General features: G+C 35.6%; 1 protein-coding gene across 1 annotated transcript in view; it reads right to left on the bottom strand.

Annotated features, from left to right (window-relative positions):
- Positions 1-514: 514 nt before the first annotated feature.
- Bicd1 (BICD cargo adaptor 1) overlaps positions 515-22,289 on the bottom strand; it is a 109,665-nt gene continuing 87,890 nt past the window's right edge. Inside the window, exon 8 of the mRNA XM_059257183.1 lies at positions 515-626. Coding sequence (XP_059113166.1) covers positions 579-626 — 48 coding nt within the window. The 3' untranslated portion in view covers positions 515-578. The remainder of the gene's footprint in view (positions 627-22,289) is intronic.

The raw sequence follows: 22,289 nt of genomic DNA, 5'->3' as shown, positions 1-22,289 counted from the left end.
GGCATTGAACTCAATATATATCTCATGCTGGTCTCAAACTCAGCATCTTATCACAGCATTCAAAATACTGGGGTAACAGGTACATAATATCACAAATTCAATTTTAACAATGGGACTGAGTAGACAGAAAATGGAAACCCTTTTATAAAGTGTCCTAGAATAGACATTAGATATTTTCCATGTCTATTTGCATATATTTTCACTGTTTGTTTGCCTGAGATGTATATTTGAAGGACAAAAAGATAAAAGTAGGTCAAATAGCTTAAAATTACAGGTTTGAGATTGGAGGCAATGAAACACTGGCATAATCCAAGTGTTTGCTCACTAGGGGAAACGAAGCAGCCTTCATTCTACCAGCTAGTGGTTGATGACATAGCACTAACTCCTGTGCATGCTCATAGGGAATATGGATTTCAAGTAACAAGGGAATCATCATGTAGCCAATTCATGAAAAAACATGCAATAACATATAAAGATGCATAGGTAGTTATGGTCTTGGGAGGGGAGCTGACATGCAGCTGATGGGAGAAGGAAGGACCTGTGAATTTACCTGACAGTTGGGTAGTCTTGCCTCCCAGTTAGTTGTGAGCACTGTGGCGGTACGGAGGCAGCAGGCTGCTGACAATCTACAAGAAACTAATAAATTAGACATGTACACAAAGAGATGACATAAAGGTGTTAGCAACAGTAACTAAATCAGCTGCCTGAGATTTAGTGAGGAATGTGCACTCAGAAACATCTAGATTAAGTGTGGGTTTTTTGGGTGTGTTTTCCTTGACTAACGCCAATAGAAAAGACAGAATTTTTTTCTTAATTAAATACAATATTAGAAAAACTAATGGCATAAAAACAGTTGCAATAGTTTTTAAAGTACATTATGTCCTATGGCATTCATAGTTGGTGTTCTGATGCCTCTAAAGTCAGAGTCTATTGATATAAAAAAATCTTCAACTTCTGAACTTGAACATGATGCTGATTACTTGATTAGCACATAGATCTGCTGTTCTAAAATGGAATATATTTAGGTAACAGATTTTATTGTCAGGGCATATAGTAATATTGTCAAACTCACAGATATTTTGAGAAAGTCAAACAATACCTTATTAAGATGATATTGAACAAGAAAATTATCTTTACAGTTTTCAGAAAATGGATTGTATGTGTTGAAAATAATTGTTAGCAGAAATCTTAGATGGTTCATTATATAAGAAAATTTGAGTAACTTGGACTGATGAAGGAAGCTAACCTTACTAATGGTACTCACTTTGTTTGGTTTTTATTACTTTAAAACCATATACTATAACTCATACTAGATTAACTACATGTTATAGGTTGTCATTGTGTTAATCCAAAAAGATAGGTCTAAGCCATCACAAATCAGTTTGCTCTCTAGCATTGAGTTTACAATATTAGAAATATACAAAAGGCTAGTGGGAAATGTATACATAATATTTTTTTAAAAAGTCTGAAAAAAAGCAAAAATGGAATTTGGGTTTGAAAATGATTCTTGAAGCATTTTCTTTGCTGAACAGTTTAGACATGTAGAAGATATTAAAGCCAAGTCACCTCAAATTCTGGATTTTTAGGGTTAAGACTCTATTCAAATTTATGTTTAAAAGCTCATATCTAAGTCACTGCTGTTCTAAAATCACTATATTCTATTTTATAACAAAATGTATCAGAATTTGGTATTTCTAGAATATCAAAATTCACAATAATGTTTTTAAGAAACATAAACTTTCTAATGAAATATAGAAAGCAACATGAAGTAAGCTTGATTTGAGTTCTCTATAGCATCATTATTGAGTAGACTCTTTTACACAGTGATCTTTGTTGCAGCTTAACCATTTCTTATTAATAGGAATGAAGAAATCTGAATCTGTATTAACTGATATTTAGACTTATCATACTTGGACTTTTTTCTCTGTTTTCTCAGAACTTGAGGTGTCCCCTTTTTATTGTTTTGTCCCTTTTAAGTTCGACCAGCTTCAATGGTTCTCTTTTGTAAAAACTCAAGGCTTTAGAAATTAATTCCTTTTCTATTTAAAAATCTCTGTCTGTTCATTTTGTCTCTTTCCAAAACTTTTCTATCTGTGTTATAATTTGGACAAATTCAGACAGCTAACTGAATTTTAATTGTGCCACCAGATATGCAATTTATAAGTTATAAACTAGGTGCATACTTCCCTCCTTTAGATAAGTACAATGGATGAAAAAATGACCTGGACATGTACTCTGTAATCTTTACACTTTATATTGTCAGCAAGAGATAAATGAAACACTTCTAAAGCAGAGCATTAGCCTTTGTTGAATCAATTGGAGTATCAAAATTCTTTCTTTTCAAATATGTATATCAGAAATAATTTCTTTGCAATGCAATCATGGCTTATCATGCGTTGAAAATACCCTTTCTGATAACAGGAAACAGATGATCAAGACGGTAGAGACCTGCAGAGGTTTCCTAGTGAGAATTTACTCAGGGTCCGAGAATCTGAGCTTGCTTTACCCAGCAGGGCTATATAAAGGGATGATTTGACCATGGGAATGGTTACCAGATGTTTGGAAGGGTCTACACTTGGCTGTGCAGTGTGCTTTGATGTAGCAAGGGAAAGGTCTTTTGCTTCTCCTCTTGACATGTTATAAAAAGCCTTTTGAATAAATCTTCGAGGCCACTGGGTTTTGATCCATGTCCTCCTGAAGCTATCCTGTGTTTCTGTCTTTCTCTTATTTGCTATCTTTCTATCTACTATTTTCTTATACCTCTCTCCTCCTCATAGGAACCCTTTAAAAGGTGGGAGCTGGCCTCCCACACAAAACCACAATGCACTCCCTTAATAAGCTGCCTGATTTGGTAGCTCTTTACATTTATAGTGAACATTATGTTCTCTTTCCTTTTAAAGATTTATTTTTATTTCATGTGCATGAGTGTTTGCCTACACGTATGTATATGTATCATGTGCATACCTGGTAGCCACAGAGATCAGAAGAAGGTGCCAGATACCCTGGAACTGTAGTTACAAGCAGTTGTGAACCATGTGGGAAGAACTGAATCTAGGTTCTCTTCAAGATCAGCAAATTAAAAAACCACTGAGACATCTCTCCAGTCCTATATCTCTTTTAAAAATAAATTACTTTTCTAGGCATGGTGGTATATGTCTTTAATTCCAGCACTTGGGAGGCAGAGGAAGGCAGATCTCTGGGTTCAATGTCAGCTTGTTCTACATAGTGAGTTCCAGACAAGACAAGCCTATATAATGAGATTCTGTCTAAAATATACTAATAAGTAAATAAAAATAACTATAGACATCACCTCCAGTTATTGTTAATATTTTTTAATCCTTTAACTAAGTGCTACTCTTAAGAGCAAAACCAACAGATTCCAAATGTAGAAACATGATGTGTTGATGTGAATTTAAAAAAGCTACATTTCTCTGATTCAGCTGTCTCTCAAGTCTCCCCTCTGAGTCCTCCTGGGTCCACATCTTTCTAATTATGCCACTTCAAGCCAAACTGAACCACAGTATTTTAGCATACACTCTGCAAAGTAAAGCAGGTGTGCTGGGAGATAGAAAAGGTCCCTCCTAGGCTTCAGTTCCTGTTATCCCAGCTCTGACTATGATGTTCTAGGCCAGACAGACTCTTGAGGTAAGTGTAGCTGAATCTCACTATTTTTAAATCATAAAAGATGACTTGCAGAGCAACCACAGCCGATGTCATTTATTAACCAAGATAGTCTCAATTATTCAATAATCAAATTACTAACTTTATGTTGGAGACTAATGGACAGTGGGGACAAAAACACAAAGAAGATAAAATCTCTGCTTGATTGAGAAAGACAAACACATTCAGTGAGCACTTACAGTAATGTGGCATGGAGATGGTGAGGAAGAGGAAGAGGCTATAACATCTGGAACTCACTCATTGCTTACCATGTGTCAGGCACTGTGTTCTCTGGCTACTCTTACATTTCTATCAGCTACTTCCAGAAAGTATCAGGGTTACATGGTGAAAGAATACCATCATACAATTGAGACTCTGATCTGAAGAGAATCAAATACATCAAAAAAACAAAGCAAGATACAGCATCCAAGAACAGGGATAATGTTTTGTGTTGTTATTTTTGGTTTGGTTTGCTTGCTTGTTTGTTGTTTTGGTGGCTGAAAACAGATTTCCCTGGCAGAGAGGAAGAAGTTATTACTCTACAGCTCTCCCTCAAGCTTCTACTACTTTTAATGTTTTTGATGCAATTTAGAAAATTCATCAATATCCGAAAAGCCAGTGCCTTAGAGAGTCTAAAAACTCAGCGGTGGCTGCATGGGATAGGTGAGAGTGCCCTGAGTAGAACAAGTTGAAACACTAGGTTTTTGCTCATCCCTCAGCCCACATGACAGCAGTGGCTGTGATATGGGATCACACAGTCTGCCAGAATAAGGCTCTAGAAGAGGTTTCCTTGCTTACCAGATACTCCGTGAAAAGTACAGAGCAGTTCTCAATGGCACACAATCTCCTATAGCATGCTTTCAAAGTGGAAGATCTAATGCACCCTTGGCTCTTCAATATGTATCTCCTTCCCTCAGCACCATGAGCCACATCCAGTGCTGCTCAAGTTTCTATGAAATCTATGTCCCCAATACCAAATCAAGCTCTTCCTATGAGACATGGTGGCAACTTCTCTCACTTTCCTCTCATGTACCTCCCTCACCCTACTCTAGAGGACATGATCTAGTATAGGAACATCTTTCTAACCCTGAAGTGTCTGAAAATGAAATCATATGCAGTCAGGTATGGCAAGAGAAGAATAGCACAGCAGACCTGTCTCATCATAATTATCAAAATTCTATGAAAATAACAAAGTCTGTATGACATTTAAAGCAACCACATTCCACTGCTATTTCATGCCAATCTTTTTTTGTTTATAGATGGTGCTAATAAGTCATGTTTCTTCTATTCCATGCCTATGGATATATGTTTACAATGCCAATGAAATGTGGATATATATCCATTATTAATATAATTAAGGATCTATATGTTTATAATTCCAATGAAATAGTTTATATAATTTATTTGTGGTTTGGAACTGGAATCCAGGGCCCTGTGCATGCTAGGCACGTATTCTACCACTGAGTTACAATTCCAGATCCTACTTTTTAATGTTTTATGTTTATCCCTAATGCATTTCACCTTTAATATATTAGTCCCTCTCCTATTTTTATGTATCAAGCCAAAAAATGTGGTAATTTGACTTTGATATCTTCATTTCATATTGGCAACAATAGGGCTAGGTAGAGACACATTTCATAAATTTTGATGGATGATTTTTGACCCTTTCAATCATGAATGCAAAAAAAAATGTATGACTAATTCTCTATTTGCCTTAAATTTTCTTAAACAGCTGGTTGTTTGTCAAGATTCAGACATACCACTTACCCTGGCTTTACGCATGAGAATGAAGCTTAGTCTAGCAGAAGTCATTCTTAATGAACTAGCCTTTATCAGTCACCACTGTATACTGAGCAGATGAACCCATCCATTTCCCAAAATTTGCCGAAGATCAGGCTCAAGTTTGTGGATTGAATTTAGAAAACCTTGTTTCTTCTGTATAAAAACTGTATTTCTACATTCTCTCTGGTGCATTTAGGTGTCTATACTATTGCTTCCACATTCTCTTTCTCCCTGGGCACCTCTTTATTTATGCTGTATATGCACATGACTTTTTGGTGTCTTTTTAAAATTTTAAAATTTCATTTCACTGCTCTTCTTATTCCTTTCAAGACAGTAACTTGCTCTGTGGCCCAACTGGCCTCAATTCATGATTCACCTGTCTCAGCCTCTTGAAAGCTGGGATTATAGATATTGCCTCTACATTCGGCTTCTCTTTTTATGTTTTGAAAATAGTAACTCATATTCTCAAAAATAGGCATGCTAGAAAAATAGACAAGAGAAAGGGAAGTTCATGATTCAGTGAGCATACATGCCTCTTGGTAAGACACTTGGTTATTATCTTTGTTAAACTGGTATAATATTTTAAGACCATTTTGATAATAACTTTAATAAATACATCTGAACAAATCCTATCATAGAATGACATTTTTGCACTTTTCAAATAGATATAACTTTGTACCAAAAATAATAGGAACTTTCAGCAAATAGTCAATATTCAGTAACAGAGGACTAAATAATACTATAAAAACAAGAATATTTATGAAATCTACTTGAATAAAAGTTGATAGAGTTATGGATTATTTTGATACTCCACATCCAATGATGAAAGCATAAAGACAACCTCTTTTGTTTTCTTTTTTTCTGCAAACCTAGACCTGATTTTGGTTGACAGAAACACACACACACACACACACACACACACAGAATGAAAGTAGAAAAACAAGAAAGATGAGACATAATGATAACTTGTAATGTTTGGAAAGTGCTCTATAGACACAAACATGAACTAAATATCTTGCATACAAGGACCTCTGATCCTTATAAAAAGTCAATCAAATAGTTTTTATTTCTTTTTATTTAACTTTTGATACAGGGTCCCACAATGGTCTTAAGCTGGTATTTTTCTGTCTCATCCTTCCAAGTAATATAATTACAAGTATGCACCACCACACTGAAATAGAATTAATTTTATTTAGAATAAAGAAATAAGGCTTAGAAAGGTAGAGGAGTTTATGCCTGGTCACTTTCTGTGACTTTTATAAAGAACAAAAGGGTGTGTGTGTGTGTGTGTGTGTGTGTGTGTGCTCAGAAAACTGAGTATCAAAAAGTTAAGTGATTTTCTTAGGGCCTGTCTCAGTTAGCATTTTTATTGCTATGATAAAAGACCATGACCAAAAACAAACTTGGGGAGGAAAGGGTTTATTTCACCCTACAGCATGTAATCCATCATCCAAGGCAGTCAGGGAAGGAACCTGGATACAGGAGCCCATGCAAAGGCCATGCAATAGTGGCTTTCTGGCTTGTTCTCCACGGCTTCCTTATGTAGCCTATTTTCTAATACACCCTAGGACCACCTACCCAGGAGTGGTATCATACACCATGAGATGAACCTTCCCATCACTAATTAAGAAAATATCACAAAGGCTTGCCCACAGGCCAATCTATTAGGAGCATTTTCTCAATTAAGCTTCCATCTTCCCAAATGACTCTAACCTATGTCAAGTTGACATAAAACTAATCAGCACAGGGCCCAAGTAAGAGTTAGAACTTAAGCCCAAGTTTCTGATTGTCTATACATGTTCTTTCAGTGTAATGCCCCATGGAGCCTGCTGTGGCATGAATTGTGTCCTCCCAAAGTTAAAGCCTTACCCCAGCACCTTTAAATAGGGTTGTATTTGGAGATGAGACCTTCAGAGGGTCAGTTAAAATTATGCTAATTGAGTTTTGTTCTACTTCCATCTGATGCATATCCTTGTGCAGGGAAAAGATCAAAGAGACACAAGAATATATATAACTCAGAGGACCAAATGAGGATGCAGCAGGCATCTACTGTAGGCACCTTGACCTTGAATTTGAGTATTTTGTGTGGAAAATTAAATAAATACAATTTGTTGTTTAAGTTAGTTGCTCGCTCTGTGGTATATTGTAACTATAGCCCCAAAACTAAAACTGCTGTGGGATGTCTTTCTGTATGCTATGAATATGTGTGGCTCCCATTGGATAATAAATAAAGCTGTTTTGGCCTATGGCAAGAAAGCTTACAGCCAGGTGAGAAATTCAAGAGAGCCCAAAATTCAAATTTTGTTTCTCTCAAAAACAAAGAGAAGGGCGGAGTGGAGAGAGCCACCAGCCACCAAAGGAGCAACAAGATGCCAGCAGACTGGTAATGCCATGGCCATGTGGCAACATATAGATTAATAGGAATAATTTAATATTAAAGAGCTAGCTAGCCAGAAGCTTGAGCCATAGGACATACAGTTTGTAATTAATATAAGTCTCTATGTGTTTACTTGGGACTGAGCAGCTGCAGGTCCATATGGGATACAGGAAAACTTCTGTCTACATAAAACATAGCCTTTGTTTTATGTATTCTAAAGTAGATGCAATGGTAACACCCACTTTCTGCCAAGAGTACTTCTTCAGTCCAAAAAACCCCCAAACAGCATATATATGTGTATGTGTGTATGTATATATGTATATATTAGAAGCAAAAATCTACCAAATAAGTATTATTGGGGATAATTAAACTGATGACAAGATGTGACATGTGGGTAATTATATTACTAAGTATAAATCTGGGTGATAATTGCATCACTAAAAAATAAACTTCTATACACTGTACATGGAGATAAGAAAACTGAATCGTTATAGCCACTGCTTACAAACACAGGAGTTTGCTGCTGTGGATAATAGCACAAAACACTCTCCATGTAATCATTACAGACACTCTTCTGGACACATTCAGGTCCTCAGGCATGGTCATGCAGACCTACTATGACAGATGATGAGCATTCTACAAAGTATTTCCTGCCTCTAGCCAGTGAAGCTTCTGCCACCATTTCCTGGCAGTCTCTTTATACTGCCTTCTCTCTCTTATTCTGCTCAAGTCTCCTTTTCTGCCTGGTATTCAGAGTCTATCAGAAAGAACTAAGCATTTGTTGTGGTTTGGATGACCAAGTATCCCATGAGCTTACATGTTTAATCCCTTGGTCCCGCATTTGTGATGCTTCTTGAGGAATTATGGAAGTTTTTGGAAGTGCATTGCTGTGGGCAGGTTTTAAAATTTTATAGCTTAACCCTACTTCTTGTTGGCTCTCTCTGCTTCCTGTGTTCTATTGAAATGTGATCAGCAAACTTCCTGATCCAGGCACCTCCTGCCATGCCTTCCTTATCATTGTGGACTCTCCCTTTGGAATTGTAAATCAAAATAAACTCTTCTATACGTTGCTTATGGTCATGGAATTGTATCATGAAAACACAAAAATAACTAATACAGTATGCATTTATCTCTGGTGGGCCAAAGGTTAAACCTAGTTCTCAAACACATTAAGCCTGGATTCCACTATGAAGCCATGCACTTAAAGAGAAATTGTGTTTGGCTTCATGCTCTGTGGACCAGTCACTAGGTGTCAAAAGAAGTAATTTGACTATTCTGAGCATCAAATTTTAAGCCTTATTTACTAGATAAGTGGAGACATCAAACAATAATCTTGCAGGATTCCCATGAAGATCAGGTGAAAAAATGTTTGTGAAAATGTACAACCCAGAGCTCATTGATTAGACAACAGGACAAAGGAAAGGAAGATCTGGCCATGACTGAGATTTTCCACTGCAAGAAATAAGTAAAGGGAGTAACCATGGAGAAGCAAGAAAGGTTAAAAATAAACACTTAAAGAATCTTTTTAGAATGTCATGCATATTTTTTAATTCTAAAATCAGGGATTCTAGAGAAAATACCATAAAAATTCTTCAAAGGAAAAAAAATACTCCAATAACATGGTGACAAAACATTGAAAAGGACTGTCATGCTGAGCAGTTGACTGATGATGACCCTAGTTGAGATGTCTGTTCTTAGCTATATTTTCAAAAGCATCAAGTCATTCTTCAGTCTCCTGGAAATTGTCAAATTTGTCTGGAGTTTTTACTACTTTCCAGCTATATCTGTCTATTCATGAAAACTTAAAAAGCTACCTATAAACTTCAGCCTTTGAATTTGTTAATTAAAAAAAGAATCTATTTCCAAAAGCCTTTGCTCCTATTTTTATGTCCATCTGAAATGTTCCTTCTCTCTCAGACTGTTCAGAGCCATCCAGTTTGTGACAGCATTCCAGCATCCCAGAAGGGAATGTCTGACTTCTTCAAGCTCCATCGTCACTTGCCTCCATCAGCCTTTGTTGGCAACTTTTGTTGAAGAATGTCTTCCAGCCAAAGGAAGTAACTGCCTTAAGGTTACTTATTTCCCCACAGTAGTTTACAATGTGATGCAAAATATTTACTAATGTACTGACTCCACTTCCTTTAAAGGATCTGTAAATTTTTTCCTTATGAGTACTTTGTAAATGTTGGACAGATCCACTTGAGGAAGAAAGAGTTTGTGAATCAAGCATTCCTGCCATCAAAATATGTTTGTAACAAAAGGAATAAGAAAGAGGGAATAGTAATAATAAAGATCTTAAAGTTAATGTAGTAACATTAATTTTTCTTTTGATAATTGGAGACAAGTCAGGAAAATAATTTTTAAATTATCATTTAAGACGTATCAACAACAACAATACTAAATTATTCCTCACTAAATCCACAAAGTTATTAATAGTGTGTTCGTGAACTAACAGAAAGAAGCATCAAGTACACTACTTAAGTAGTCTTAAGGACTCCCAAGTAAACCAACTGAAATAACAGGCAAGCATGAAAAACTTGAGATAGAAATATTATAGAAGGGAAAATAAGAGGGTGTGATAGAAACACATAAATACTAATTGTAGTCAGTAAAATGTTTTCAAAAATTCAGTAATGAGTTAATGGTATATCAACACTAATAAAAACAGGTAGCTATGACCATTTGCTATTTTATAATCAAACACATAGAGTTGGCTATCTCATCCCTTTTTGTCAATTATATCACATATCCTAGAAACACTTTAGTTTCTATGAAAGTAGTCACTGATAAAATGATAGCATAATTTCCAACTTCTCTGGGGTATAATCTGCTAATTTATAGCACCAGACACTCAGTGTTCAAGACAGCAAACTCCATTATATCATTGTGTCCTTGATAGTCTGAAATTTATTATGCATTAAAATTCTTCAAAGGACAAAAACTACAGAACTGTTGAAATATCCAGGCAAAGTAACAAACCTTTAAAAAGCATCTGGTTCTGCCTTCCCTAAATGACAACAGCATACAAGCTTATCATACTCTGGTAAGTATTAAAACTGTTTGCTAAGTATAGCAGAATTTTTTTTTTGTTTACAGATTAGACAAAAACTTTCATGAGACTTGCCATATGGCTAGTCAATAAAACAAACATGTTTATAGAAAAATCCATTTTATGCAAATCTTACAAAAGAGAAAAAAACAAATTGTCTGCACCTTTTTGCTTCTGAACAATTTAGGAATAAATCATGAGCATGACAGAAATAGATGATAAAGGGAGAGAGAGTAATTATTTACAGTGGCACCAAGAGGTAAAAGTACACTGTGTTGCCAGATTCTCATACCAATTAAACACCTTTTCAAACATGACCCTTTGTTTAGAAATAACTTTCTCAAGAACAATGCAAGCTAGCACAGTTAACTCAAGATAATAAGGCAGTTAATTCTTGGTAAGCAAAGTTACTTAGCATGTATCAAATCCAGATCATCATTTCATGTCTTAATTCATCATCAATGACACAGAGAGAAATAAGTTAAACAAATTATACCCAGGAGTTCACTAAAAATTCAGTTATAAAGATAGATATCAGATGAGGAAAAATTCATGAGATACCACTCAATGAAATGTGTTTGATTTTCTTATCTAATAATTTTCTTCGCTTTTAAATCATTGCACTGGAGAACGTTCTGAGAAGTTTGGAATTCTCTTCTGCAATTCAATGTATCTCAAAATTAAAGACTTTCCCAATATCAGCTCTTTCTTGGTTTGTTTTGTTGTGGTGTTCTTTTGTTCTGTTTTTCTTTTTCTTATATTAAGAAAGGAGTTCTTATAATGTGTAATACACATTATCAGGCAAACAATAATCCAAACTAAATGAAGTGTTTCCAAATGTCCTAACACTTAAACTAAATCAAAATTTACAGGAACAGCAATATGTTTAAAAAAGCATTTTTAAAAATCCAATTTTTACATATATTTTAAAAAGGATTTGCAATGATAAGCTTCTTGATGTAAAACTATTGATCTGTGGAAATTTAAGTCAGGCAAAGATAGTAAGGAATAATCTATTAAGGGAAATATGGTTCACCTACATGTTTATAACAAACTTACCTCTTTTTGCTTTTGATGTCAAGTAGTGCATAAAAGAGAAAAAAATTATGTTTAACTGATTCTAATGTTATTATGTATGGCTTACTCCATAAATACCTACCCAGAGTAAAGGTCAGTACTGTTTTTCAAAGTATCCTATGAATGGAGATAAAGAACAGACTGCTCAAACAGCCAAAAACAGGTATACAAGACGAACTAAACAGTGTACTCACTGGGTACCTGTACCAAGGACCTGGGTAAAGCAGGACCAGAAGAAAATGGTACATGTTCCTTCATATAATTTCAATCCTTATGACCAGTTTGGTCATAGACTGAGTTTATATTAGTAGTAAGACATAATCTTAAATGGGATTAAAAACTAGGGATCAGTTTAGATTTAAAAACTGGAAAATGGTGAGCAATAGAGCAGCAGACAAGTCTTTAGAGTGAGAAAAGCCCCTTCCAACTAAAAAAGCTAACAAAATCCCTTCAGTTTTTACATCCACTAAAAGTGAATTCAGTTAAAATGGCAGTCCTTTTCTAGGTCAATATCTTACAAAATATATTTTACATAAATATTTAAATGAAAAATTTTAGTTACTGTTTGAGTAACAGAATATAGCCCATTTTAAAAGATATTTGCTAAGTGATGTGATCACATGGGAAAAACTCTAGAGGCAGCCTGTGGGAAGGAGATCTGATTTATGGACATAATAATCTAAATTAAAAAATGAATAAGATAATTTCTGGACTCCAGTAATGACTAACGCCAAAACAAATTTAAGTTTCATGGGTACTCTTCACAAAATCGTTACATTAGAATCTATGTAAAATTGACATTATTTTTAGCTAAAAGGTGGTTACTAAAGGGCAATGACTTGACTATATCCTGTCTTTATGACTTTGTGCTTTTATGGGTGGAGGGGGTAGTATCTTTCTAAATCTGAAGCTTATGGCTTTGGCTAGGCTGGCTGACCAATTAGTGCCAGGGGTCGATCTACCTGTCTCTACTCCTCTCCCATCCTGAGGCTGACTTAAAAGCATACACAAGCATGCCTTTTTCTAGGCATCAAATTCAGGTCCTCATGCTTGCACAACAGAAACTTTACCAACTGAGCAATTTTCTAAGCCCAACTTGAAATCTTTTAAAGCTAGCAAAGAAAGAAATAAAATCAATCATTTGAGGTGTGCTTTTCTTTTTTATCTTATACCTTTTAAACATAACACTTTAAATCACAAAAATCTAAACAAGATCAATGAATGATTAAAGAGATAGTGTGCAGAAGAGGAACATATAGCTATGCTAGAGGAATCTCACAGGGTTGCAGGGGTGCTACAAGTCCTCCAATGACTATAACTACAGCACACTATGAACTTTTCTAGTTGATTAGCTATACAAGTTGAAATCCTAGGTCACTTTAGTCTAGCTAAAAATGCTATGTAGCCATATTTTCACCATATCATTGAAAATCAAAGGATAGAAAGTAGCCAGAAAAAGCCTTCCATGGGCATCACAACTATACACATTTTACACCATGTTCATATCTGTAGTCCCTAACAAATGCACTCAGAACTGTGGTGGTATTGTGTTCCCCAAAATATTGTATACCCTAATAAACTTATCTGGGATCAGAGACAGAACAGCCACTAGATACAAAGGCTAGAAAATGGTGGCACTCACACCTTTAATCCTAGCACTCTGGAGGTAGAAATCCCTCTGGATCTCTATGAGTTCAAGGCCACATTGGAAAAGGCCAGGCATGGTGACACACACCTTTAATCCCAGAAAGCAAGCCTTTAATCCCAGGGAGTGGTGGTAGAAAGCAGAAAGGTATATAAGGCGTGAGGACCAGAAATTAGAAGCATTTGGCTGGTTAAGCTTTTAGGTTTTGAGCAGCACAGTTCAGCTGAGAGCCATTCGGATATGAGGACAAAGAGGCTTCCAGTCTGAGGAAACAGGACCAGCTGAGGAACTGGCAAGATTCCTGCTACACAGAACTCAAAAGGGACCTTAAATCTAGAATTAGTATGTAGAGGTCCATTACTCAATATAATAGTTCAGAGGACTTTTGGTGCCTGCTATGTTGACAAACACTAAAAAGCATTAATGAATTGGATTGTAAGCCTTTACACACTATTTAAAATGTAGTTACATTTTAAAATAATAAATGTTTTGACAAAAATAAAAATCTAACACACTATAAGAATTCATAGTGAATCCAGGAATACTGTTCTTTTTGCCTGTGTATCCAGTTCATAATAAGTAAGTTTTTTGAAACAGACTTGCTATAACCTAGGCTGCATTCTAACTCACTATGTAGTTCAGGTTGGCCTTGAACTTGAATCTTCCTTCCTTTTTCCCAAGTGCTAGAATTATAGATATACACCACCATGCCTGGCATATATTTTAAACTTGGAAAAAGGGGTGTGTTTTATATACTAGGAAATGAATGTTTTAATTTTCCTTTTAAAATAATACCTTTGCTTGGGAACTATGCTATAAAGTACTGAAATACTTTACATATCTTTTTAGAAACCTGATGCAGCTTAATTGGCTGTCTAGTATGCACAAAGTCTTGGGTTTGATCCCTGGCACAGTATAAATAAGGCATGGTGGAATACACATGTAATTTCATAACTAAGGAAGTGGAGGCAGGAGGATCAGAAGTTCAAGATCATCCTTCTCGCCTTTTATAGTGATTTTCAGGCCAGCCTGGGCTATGTAAGACCCTAAAGGAAAGAGGGGAGAGGAAATAAGAAAAGGAAAATATAATTTTTAAAAATGATCCCCAGATCCAATAATGGAGAAAAATAACAAATTCAAACAATGACAGCCTCAGCACTGGTAGAAGTCCCTTAATGATTTCTTCACTGTGTATCTCTTTTATGTATATGGGCCTAGACAGACAGAGGAAACAGCTAGTTATCCTACTGAATGGCTTCTTTTGGTACCAACTACGGCTTTCTATTAATATGTTTTCTCAGATAGAAAAGGACCCTCTGCAAGGTACATGTTGGATATAAAAACTGAGGTAAAGCCATATAGCCTCAAGGTTTTTTTCAATAAATAATGTTACAACATGACATAAGAACAAAGAGCAGACTACAAGTGATGAGTGCATCAGACTAAATTCAATAGTATAATAATAATTTAATAGCATGGAAGATATTGATGGCCATTTCCCTATGAAATATACAGGAATGGTATAGCTAGCCACCAGAACTCTTCTTTCCATGCAGACTTTTGGAATGAAAGCAATACCAAGGGCAAAACACTGTAGTATCAACACCCCTGGCACAAAAGATACCAGAAAAACTAAAGGTCAGGAGCTATAGGTAAGCAATTAACTGCAGTTTAGAATAAAGACTGTTCTCTGACTTGAAGGTGGTGAGTACAAACAGGAAAAAGGCAGTATATAAAATGTTTAATAGTTTCAGACTGTATTTGTACTAGCTTCTTATTACTAGATAGAGGTTGTCACTTCAGTAAATTTAAAACACAATCTGTGATCTGGAACAAACTCTAAAAATGTCTCTTTTGGGTTTTGTGTCTCCTGGTTGATAGTTTTCAAAAAAGTGAACCAGAAAGTGGAGATGACAGGAGTTATTGACTAAGATTTCCTGAGCCTTATAATATGTCACAGGGTATCTCTTCTTCTAGATATTGACCCTCTAGACACAGTCTCATTCTAGGGGCCTTGATTTTCAGCATGATGTGGGTAGACTTTGGTGAATATAAGTACACCTTAATCACTCATTTGCTCTCTAAATATGAAACAATTAAGAATATTTTAAAAATGTGTTCTCTTTCATTTTTAGTGGATAAATTTCACTTTTTTTCTTTAAAGATTTAAATAAGGAAATCTCAATTTTCATGGGTTTAGTAAAATTTTAATATGATTTAAAATTTTAAATTTAAATTGTATGGTAATATTAAATAGCATAGACTAAAAAGTATAATCTAATGTTCTGTGCACACTCCTGATGTGGAGTTAATTATCATATTGGTCTCTCCAGTAATTAAGGAATTATATCCTTCTATTATAGTTCATTTCACTTATAAAGTTCATGTTCTGAACATGGAATATTAAAAAAATGCAAGCTCTGGAGAGGGATATCTGACAAAAAGTAGTAGTAAACAAAAATAAAATAAAATATCAAGAGTGATAGAACTGTGGTCATCAGATGTTCCATCATTGCCTTATTTGTTAGCTGGATCCACTTTAAGGTAAGGAGTGGTTTACTCAGTATCGTCCTTATCTTTTCTTTCATTCTGGGAAGAAGGAACGCACCAAGAACTTACCTTGAAAGAGATTGGTATACTTTCAGTCTATATAGTGTCATTTAAAAATGACAAGATGTACTTTGAACATTTTTAAGTTGCTCCCTGCCTAAAATAAGAAATACAGCCTTTCCCCAATTTGATGATTATACCATTTTTTAAAAAGCTATTTTAATATTCTAAAAATCATTAAAGAATACGTCTTTTTAGCATCTATGTAAACATCAGGAATTAAGTTCCTATAATGCAAATGAGATTTAGTAACACAAAAGGTAGAAAAGGATATGCAAACATTTAATGTATATAGCAGAGCAATACTATAAACCAGAGTGGGGGGGGGATGAAGACTCAATATGCAGCAGGAAATAACTGATCCAACAGTTCAATTTCATAGACAAATTATAAACCATCTTAACTATTATTTTTAAAATTAAATATTAAGCCAGGTGGTGGTGACATACACTTTTAATTCCAGCACTTGGAGGCAGAGGCAGGTGATATCTGAGTTTGAGGTCAGCCTGGCTACAAAGGTGAGTTCCAGGACAGCTGGAGCTGTTTACAGAGAAATCACGTCTTGAAAAACCATACGCAGACACACACACACACACACACACACACACACACACACACACGCAAAACCAGAAAGATATTAGTTATCAAAAGTTACAATTAGCTGAGCTTGGTGTTTCCAGCACTCCAGAGGCACAGGCAGGTAAATGTCTATGGATTTGAGGCCAGCCTGGTATACATAGTAAGTTTTAAGCAAGCCACAAAAACACATTGAAAAACAAGTTACATTTACATTCAGAAATTCTGTTAATCAAAAGTACAGGAAATAAAGTCTCAAACTGTACGCAACGCTACTGGAGAGTTGGCACATGGCTGGTTCAAACCAAAATGTGCTGTAAGTACACAGGAGACACTAAATTTCAAAGACTGAGAAACAAGACAGTGGAATCTCCTATTGAAATGCTATGATGACTATGGTAAATATATACTGTTAAAGTTAAGATGAATTACTTCTTATTTTTCTAATGTGCCTACTACAGAATTTAAAAGTATACATTTTGCTAATATTGATAGCTCTAGTCCAAAGGTTGCACAGTCTGACAGCTATAATTTTTGTCATTTGGGAAGAAATACTCCAATTTTACATAGAGAAATATTTAAAGCTTTCTTCAAGATTTTTCTTCCCTTTGATATTTTCCTATGGCTAAAAATAAACAAAAAGACGAGTTGATATGAAAGAGGGAGATATAATATGAAAACAGCATGCATAACCATGTTTATGGTTGTACCAATGCCATTAATAATAAATATATAAATATACATTTGTATTTATAAATGTAGATATTTATATGTAATTGCTTGCATATGTATAGAATGCTTCTAAAAAGATAAAAGAGTTGGGTGGGTACATTTATGGCAAAGGACTACTTTCTACATAAAGAAATAAAACTGGAAAATTGCCAAATAGCTTTTCTTTTGGGGGGGACATTTTCAAGACAGGGTTTCTCTGTGTAGTTTTGGTGCCTGTCCTGGATCTTGCTCTGTAGACCAGGCTAGCCTCAAACTCATAGAGATCTGCCTGGCTCTCCCTCCCAAGTGCTAGGATTAAAGATGTGCACCACCGCTGCCCAGCTGCCAAATAGATTTTAATTATCTATAGTAAGCTATATCTGAGATACACTATATTATACACCAGGATAACTTCATGTGTAGCTAACAAAAATAAACTGACTATCTTGAGATACTGTACACAATTAATACCCATATTATTCAACACAGTGAGTATCTACTGTGTGATTCAGGATACTTGGGCGATCCTGAGTTTCTGGTACTTTAGGTATTCCAGGTACGTGTGTAATCCTGAGATTCAAAGATCAAAGAGTTTCAGACCCACAAGGAGCAAATAAGAAAAAGCAGTCAGATGTGGGCACAGATGACAAAGTTGCTGGTTCGCTCCAGTGGATGATACCAGAAAAGACTTCAGTGTTAACTCCTACGTGTACAATGGTAAAGCTGATGCATAGGATACATATAGCTTACACCCTTTATAAGAAATAAAAGGATTGAAATCTTAGAATTTAAAAATATTCTTTATTTATTGTGTATGTGTGTGGTATTCTTATATGTGTGTGGGTACACTTGCCAATACATGTGTATGTGCAGAAGTTAATGTTTCTCAAGGGAAGAGAGTTGGATACAGACTCTCTCATTGAATCTGGAGCTCTCCATTTTTGCTAGGCTGACTGGCAGCCAGTCCTCAGGATCCACTGTCTCTGCCCTTCCCCACAGCACTGAGGATACAGATGTGTACTACCATGCCTGCTTCTTACGTGTTCTCTGGGGAATCCCAGCTCAGGCCCTCACTCTTATACTGCAAGCACTTTGCCTATGGAGCCATTTCCCCAGCCTGAAAGTTTGAAAATATTCTTGTGAAGCGAACTGTTAAAAACATCAGGCTAAATTTGAGGATATTTGATATTCATCTAGATATGGAAAATATAGAAATACCTAGAGAAACAAACTACTGTATTTTTTCAGTATTCTATTAGTTGTCTGCTATTAGAGTGAGAAACAGAATCTATCTGTCAGACAGTAATCTTACTTAATATTGCACAGGAACGTACAATTCAAGATCATTCTATGCTAAAAGATTTCCCATAGAAGCAAAATTTCCAAAGAAATACTTAAAGAAGGAGACACTGAAAGTATTATACTCTCCTACAATGAAATTTCTCATCATTAACCCTCAAAGTGTAAGAAAATATCATGCGCACCATTTGTGACTCACTACAATTTGAAATCTGAATTGATTTTTAATTGTATACTATATTGGGACAAGATAGAAAGAAATAGCTTTTCAAAGCATGGCTGGTAATTTTGTGGAGATAAATCTGAAGCCTTGAGAATGCTAGGCAAGTGTTCCATTATCTGCTAGACCATGAGTGAATTAGTATTTTGAATTAACTTTTGTGTTGGCAAATACAAAAACATAGACATGCAATGCCTAAGCCATCATCTACAGGAAGAAATCTGTGCAAACTAAAGAAAAACACAACTTTAAAAGGTTAAAAGTTTGAGCTGAGGGTATAGTTCAATGGTAGAGAATGCATTTAACATGCACTAGGCCCAGAGTTCTCTCATCCAAAAAAAAGATGATGAGAGACCACAAATTTAAACAAAATCACTATTTTCACTATGTCAAGGAAATGCAAGACAGTGATAGAAGAGGAAAACACATAAATAGGAAAGTCTCTATAAAAAAAAAATAAATGTGTGAAGAACAAACTACTGAGACCTTTAGTTGAGGAAATAGAGTTAAGTAATGTTCACCAAGGTCTTTCTGCATACAAAATAAGAAGGATGAAGGGGCAGAGGCAATAAAAACAGGCTGTATGCACCAAGGATTCACTAAATTTCACTTTGTAACCAAACTTGCTTCTTTACTCAGGTGTTACACACATTCAACCTATTCATCACCCAGATGACATCCTGATTGCTTTATATAATGAGTACATGGTCCTATTTTTAAAACTGTTAGCTATGGTACTGGAGAGATGGCTCAGTGGTTAAGAGCACTGGTTGCTTTTCTAGAAGACCCAGTTCGATTCCCAACACCTACAAGATGATTCACAACTGTCTGCCCTAGTGAAGTCAAAGACTTCTTCTGGCCTCTCCGTCATGCACATGGTACACAGTTATTTATGCAGGCAGAACACTTACACGTATAAAATAAAACTACAGGTTAAAAACAAAAATAAAAATAAGCCTGTTAGCAGAACCCAGGGCATATAGTCTGTTTACATCCATCAAGACCTCTGTTTTCTGATCCCTTCCAGACTTTTCCATCATTTCGACTCCTGACCAAGTTCTAACCAAATGCTCATGGCTTTGTACAATCGATCCCCTCTCTGTTCTCATTGATCTTCTGCACTTCTGCCTACTCACTGCCTGTTTTCTCATTGCCCACACCTGCACTCCTATACTGCCCACATCTGCATCTCTACTTTCTCATTGCTCACACCTGCACCCTTCCCTTCTTACTACTACATCCCTAGTCTCTCCTTATTAAAGTCTAGGCAATACATACATACATACATACATACATACATACATACATACATACATACAGGATGTCTCTTGTGAGAAAATATCACTAATATTTCTAATTTTCTTTTTTATTATAAGAATATCTATTAACTTAATCATTATTTGTTTGCCTGCCTATCTTCCTTACCATATTTTGATTTTCATGAAAAACAACTGTGATGACTGCTTTAAATACTACTATATATCAAAAGCCAAGAAAAGTGCCTGACACATACCAGATAATTTTGTTACATTTTGAAGAATGAGTGAACAAATAGATTAATAAAAGAAACATGGTTTTGGTACAAGATTAATAACATAAGGTTTGTAACATAATAGAAAAATGGGCTAGTTGTTTGAACATAATGAAATGTAAAAGACAATTTTTACTGTAAAAATGTGCGTATGTTGACTACAGAGCTAAAGCAGTGGCTGCATGTCTAAGGATAATGTGTTTTGGTGAGCTGATTTTCAAATTAGCAAAGTACAAAATATTACAGAACAAAAATTAGATTTCAGAACAACACTGTTCTCTCACATTAGCCCATAAATGCTGTCAAAGAAGCAAGAGAAAGACAAGACAGAGAGAGGGAGGGACACAGCAATGATGACACTCAAAATAATGTAAAAAAGCAAAGCAGCTAAGGAAAAAATTCTTCTGTGGAAAACTGCTTAGGTTATTAATTCAAGAACAGAGTGGAAAATTGCTTTTAAAGGTTGGAATTTGTTATTCATCTTGTAAAAGTACTGCAAAATCAGGTACTTAATACAAAAATAGTATCTATTACTTGTGAAATGTGTTAATTCCTTATATATCCTGGTTGGCTGGCTTCATTTAATGATTAAATGGTAAGAGAGTTGCTATTATCACTAGTTAGGCCTAACTACTAGCTAGGGCATCAATATGGAATAACTGGTAATTTATGGAGATCTACATCTGCTGTCTGATTATAAACTTTTTTCACCACAGAATCCATTTTGATTCAATCTCATCAAAATTGAGAATCACTTCTCAGCTTAGCTGGTAACAGAGCATTGGGTGGGGCACATGTGAGTGTGTGCCAGGAGATTCATAATATCAAGAACAAGAAGTTAAGGGGCTAGAATGAAGGGATCAGCAGTTAGTACTAGTTGCTGCTCTTGCAAGAGGATCTGGGTCTGGTTCTCAGCAATCATATGGTATCTCACAATAGTCTGTAACTAGATCCTATTCCAGGGGATCTGACACCCTATTCTGGATTCTCAGGCACTGCATACATATGGCGCACTTACATATATGCATGCACATCTATACACATAAATTATATATATCTTAAAAATTAACAGAAAGTCAACTGCCACTATGAGAAATTATGAGATTTCGGAGACTGACTCAGTAATGGCTGAACTAAAGTCATAAGCAGGGCCAGAATTATTCCCCAAAACTTGGGGGTGGAGGGGGAATTCCTCCCAAAAGGATCAGACCCAAAACTCAAGTCCAAGTGGATCAAAGACCTCAACATAAAATCAGATACACTTAACCCAATAGAAGAGAAAGTGGGGGATAGCCTTGAACACATTGGCACAGGAGACAACTTCCTGAACAGAACACCAGTCATGCAGACCCTAAGATAAGCAAGTAATAAATGGGACCTCATGAAACTGAAAAGCTTCTGTAAGGCAAAGGACAACATCAAAAGGACAAAATGGCAGCCTACAGAATGGGAAAATATCTTCACCAACCCCACATCTGACAGAGGGGTGATTTCCAAAATATATAAAGAACTCAAGAAACTAGACATCAGCAAAGCAAATAATCTAATTTTAAAAATGGAGGTATAGAACTAAACAGAGAATTCTCAACAGAGGAATCTCAAACAGTCAAGAAGCACTTAAAGAAATGTTCAACATCCTTAGCCATCAGAGAAATGCAAATCAAAACAACTCTGAGATTCCATCTGACCTGTCAGAATGGCTAAGATCAAAATCATAGGTGACAACTCATGCTGGTGAGGATGTGGAATAAG

This window comes from Peromyscus eremicus, chromosome 3, assembly GCF_949786415.1.
Source record: "Peromyscus eremicus chromosome 3, PerEre_H2_v1, whole genome shotgun sequence".
Lineage (NCBI taxonomy): Eukaryota > Metazoa > Chordata > Mammalia > Rodentia > Cricetidae > Peromyscus > Peromyscus eremicus.
The sequence above is the reverse complement of the archived record's forward strand: the minus strand, read 5'-3'. Positions and strand labels throughout refer to the sequence as shown.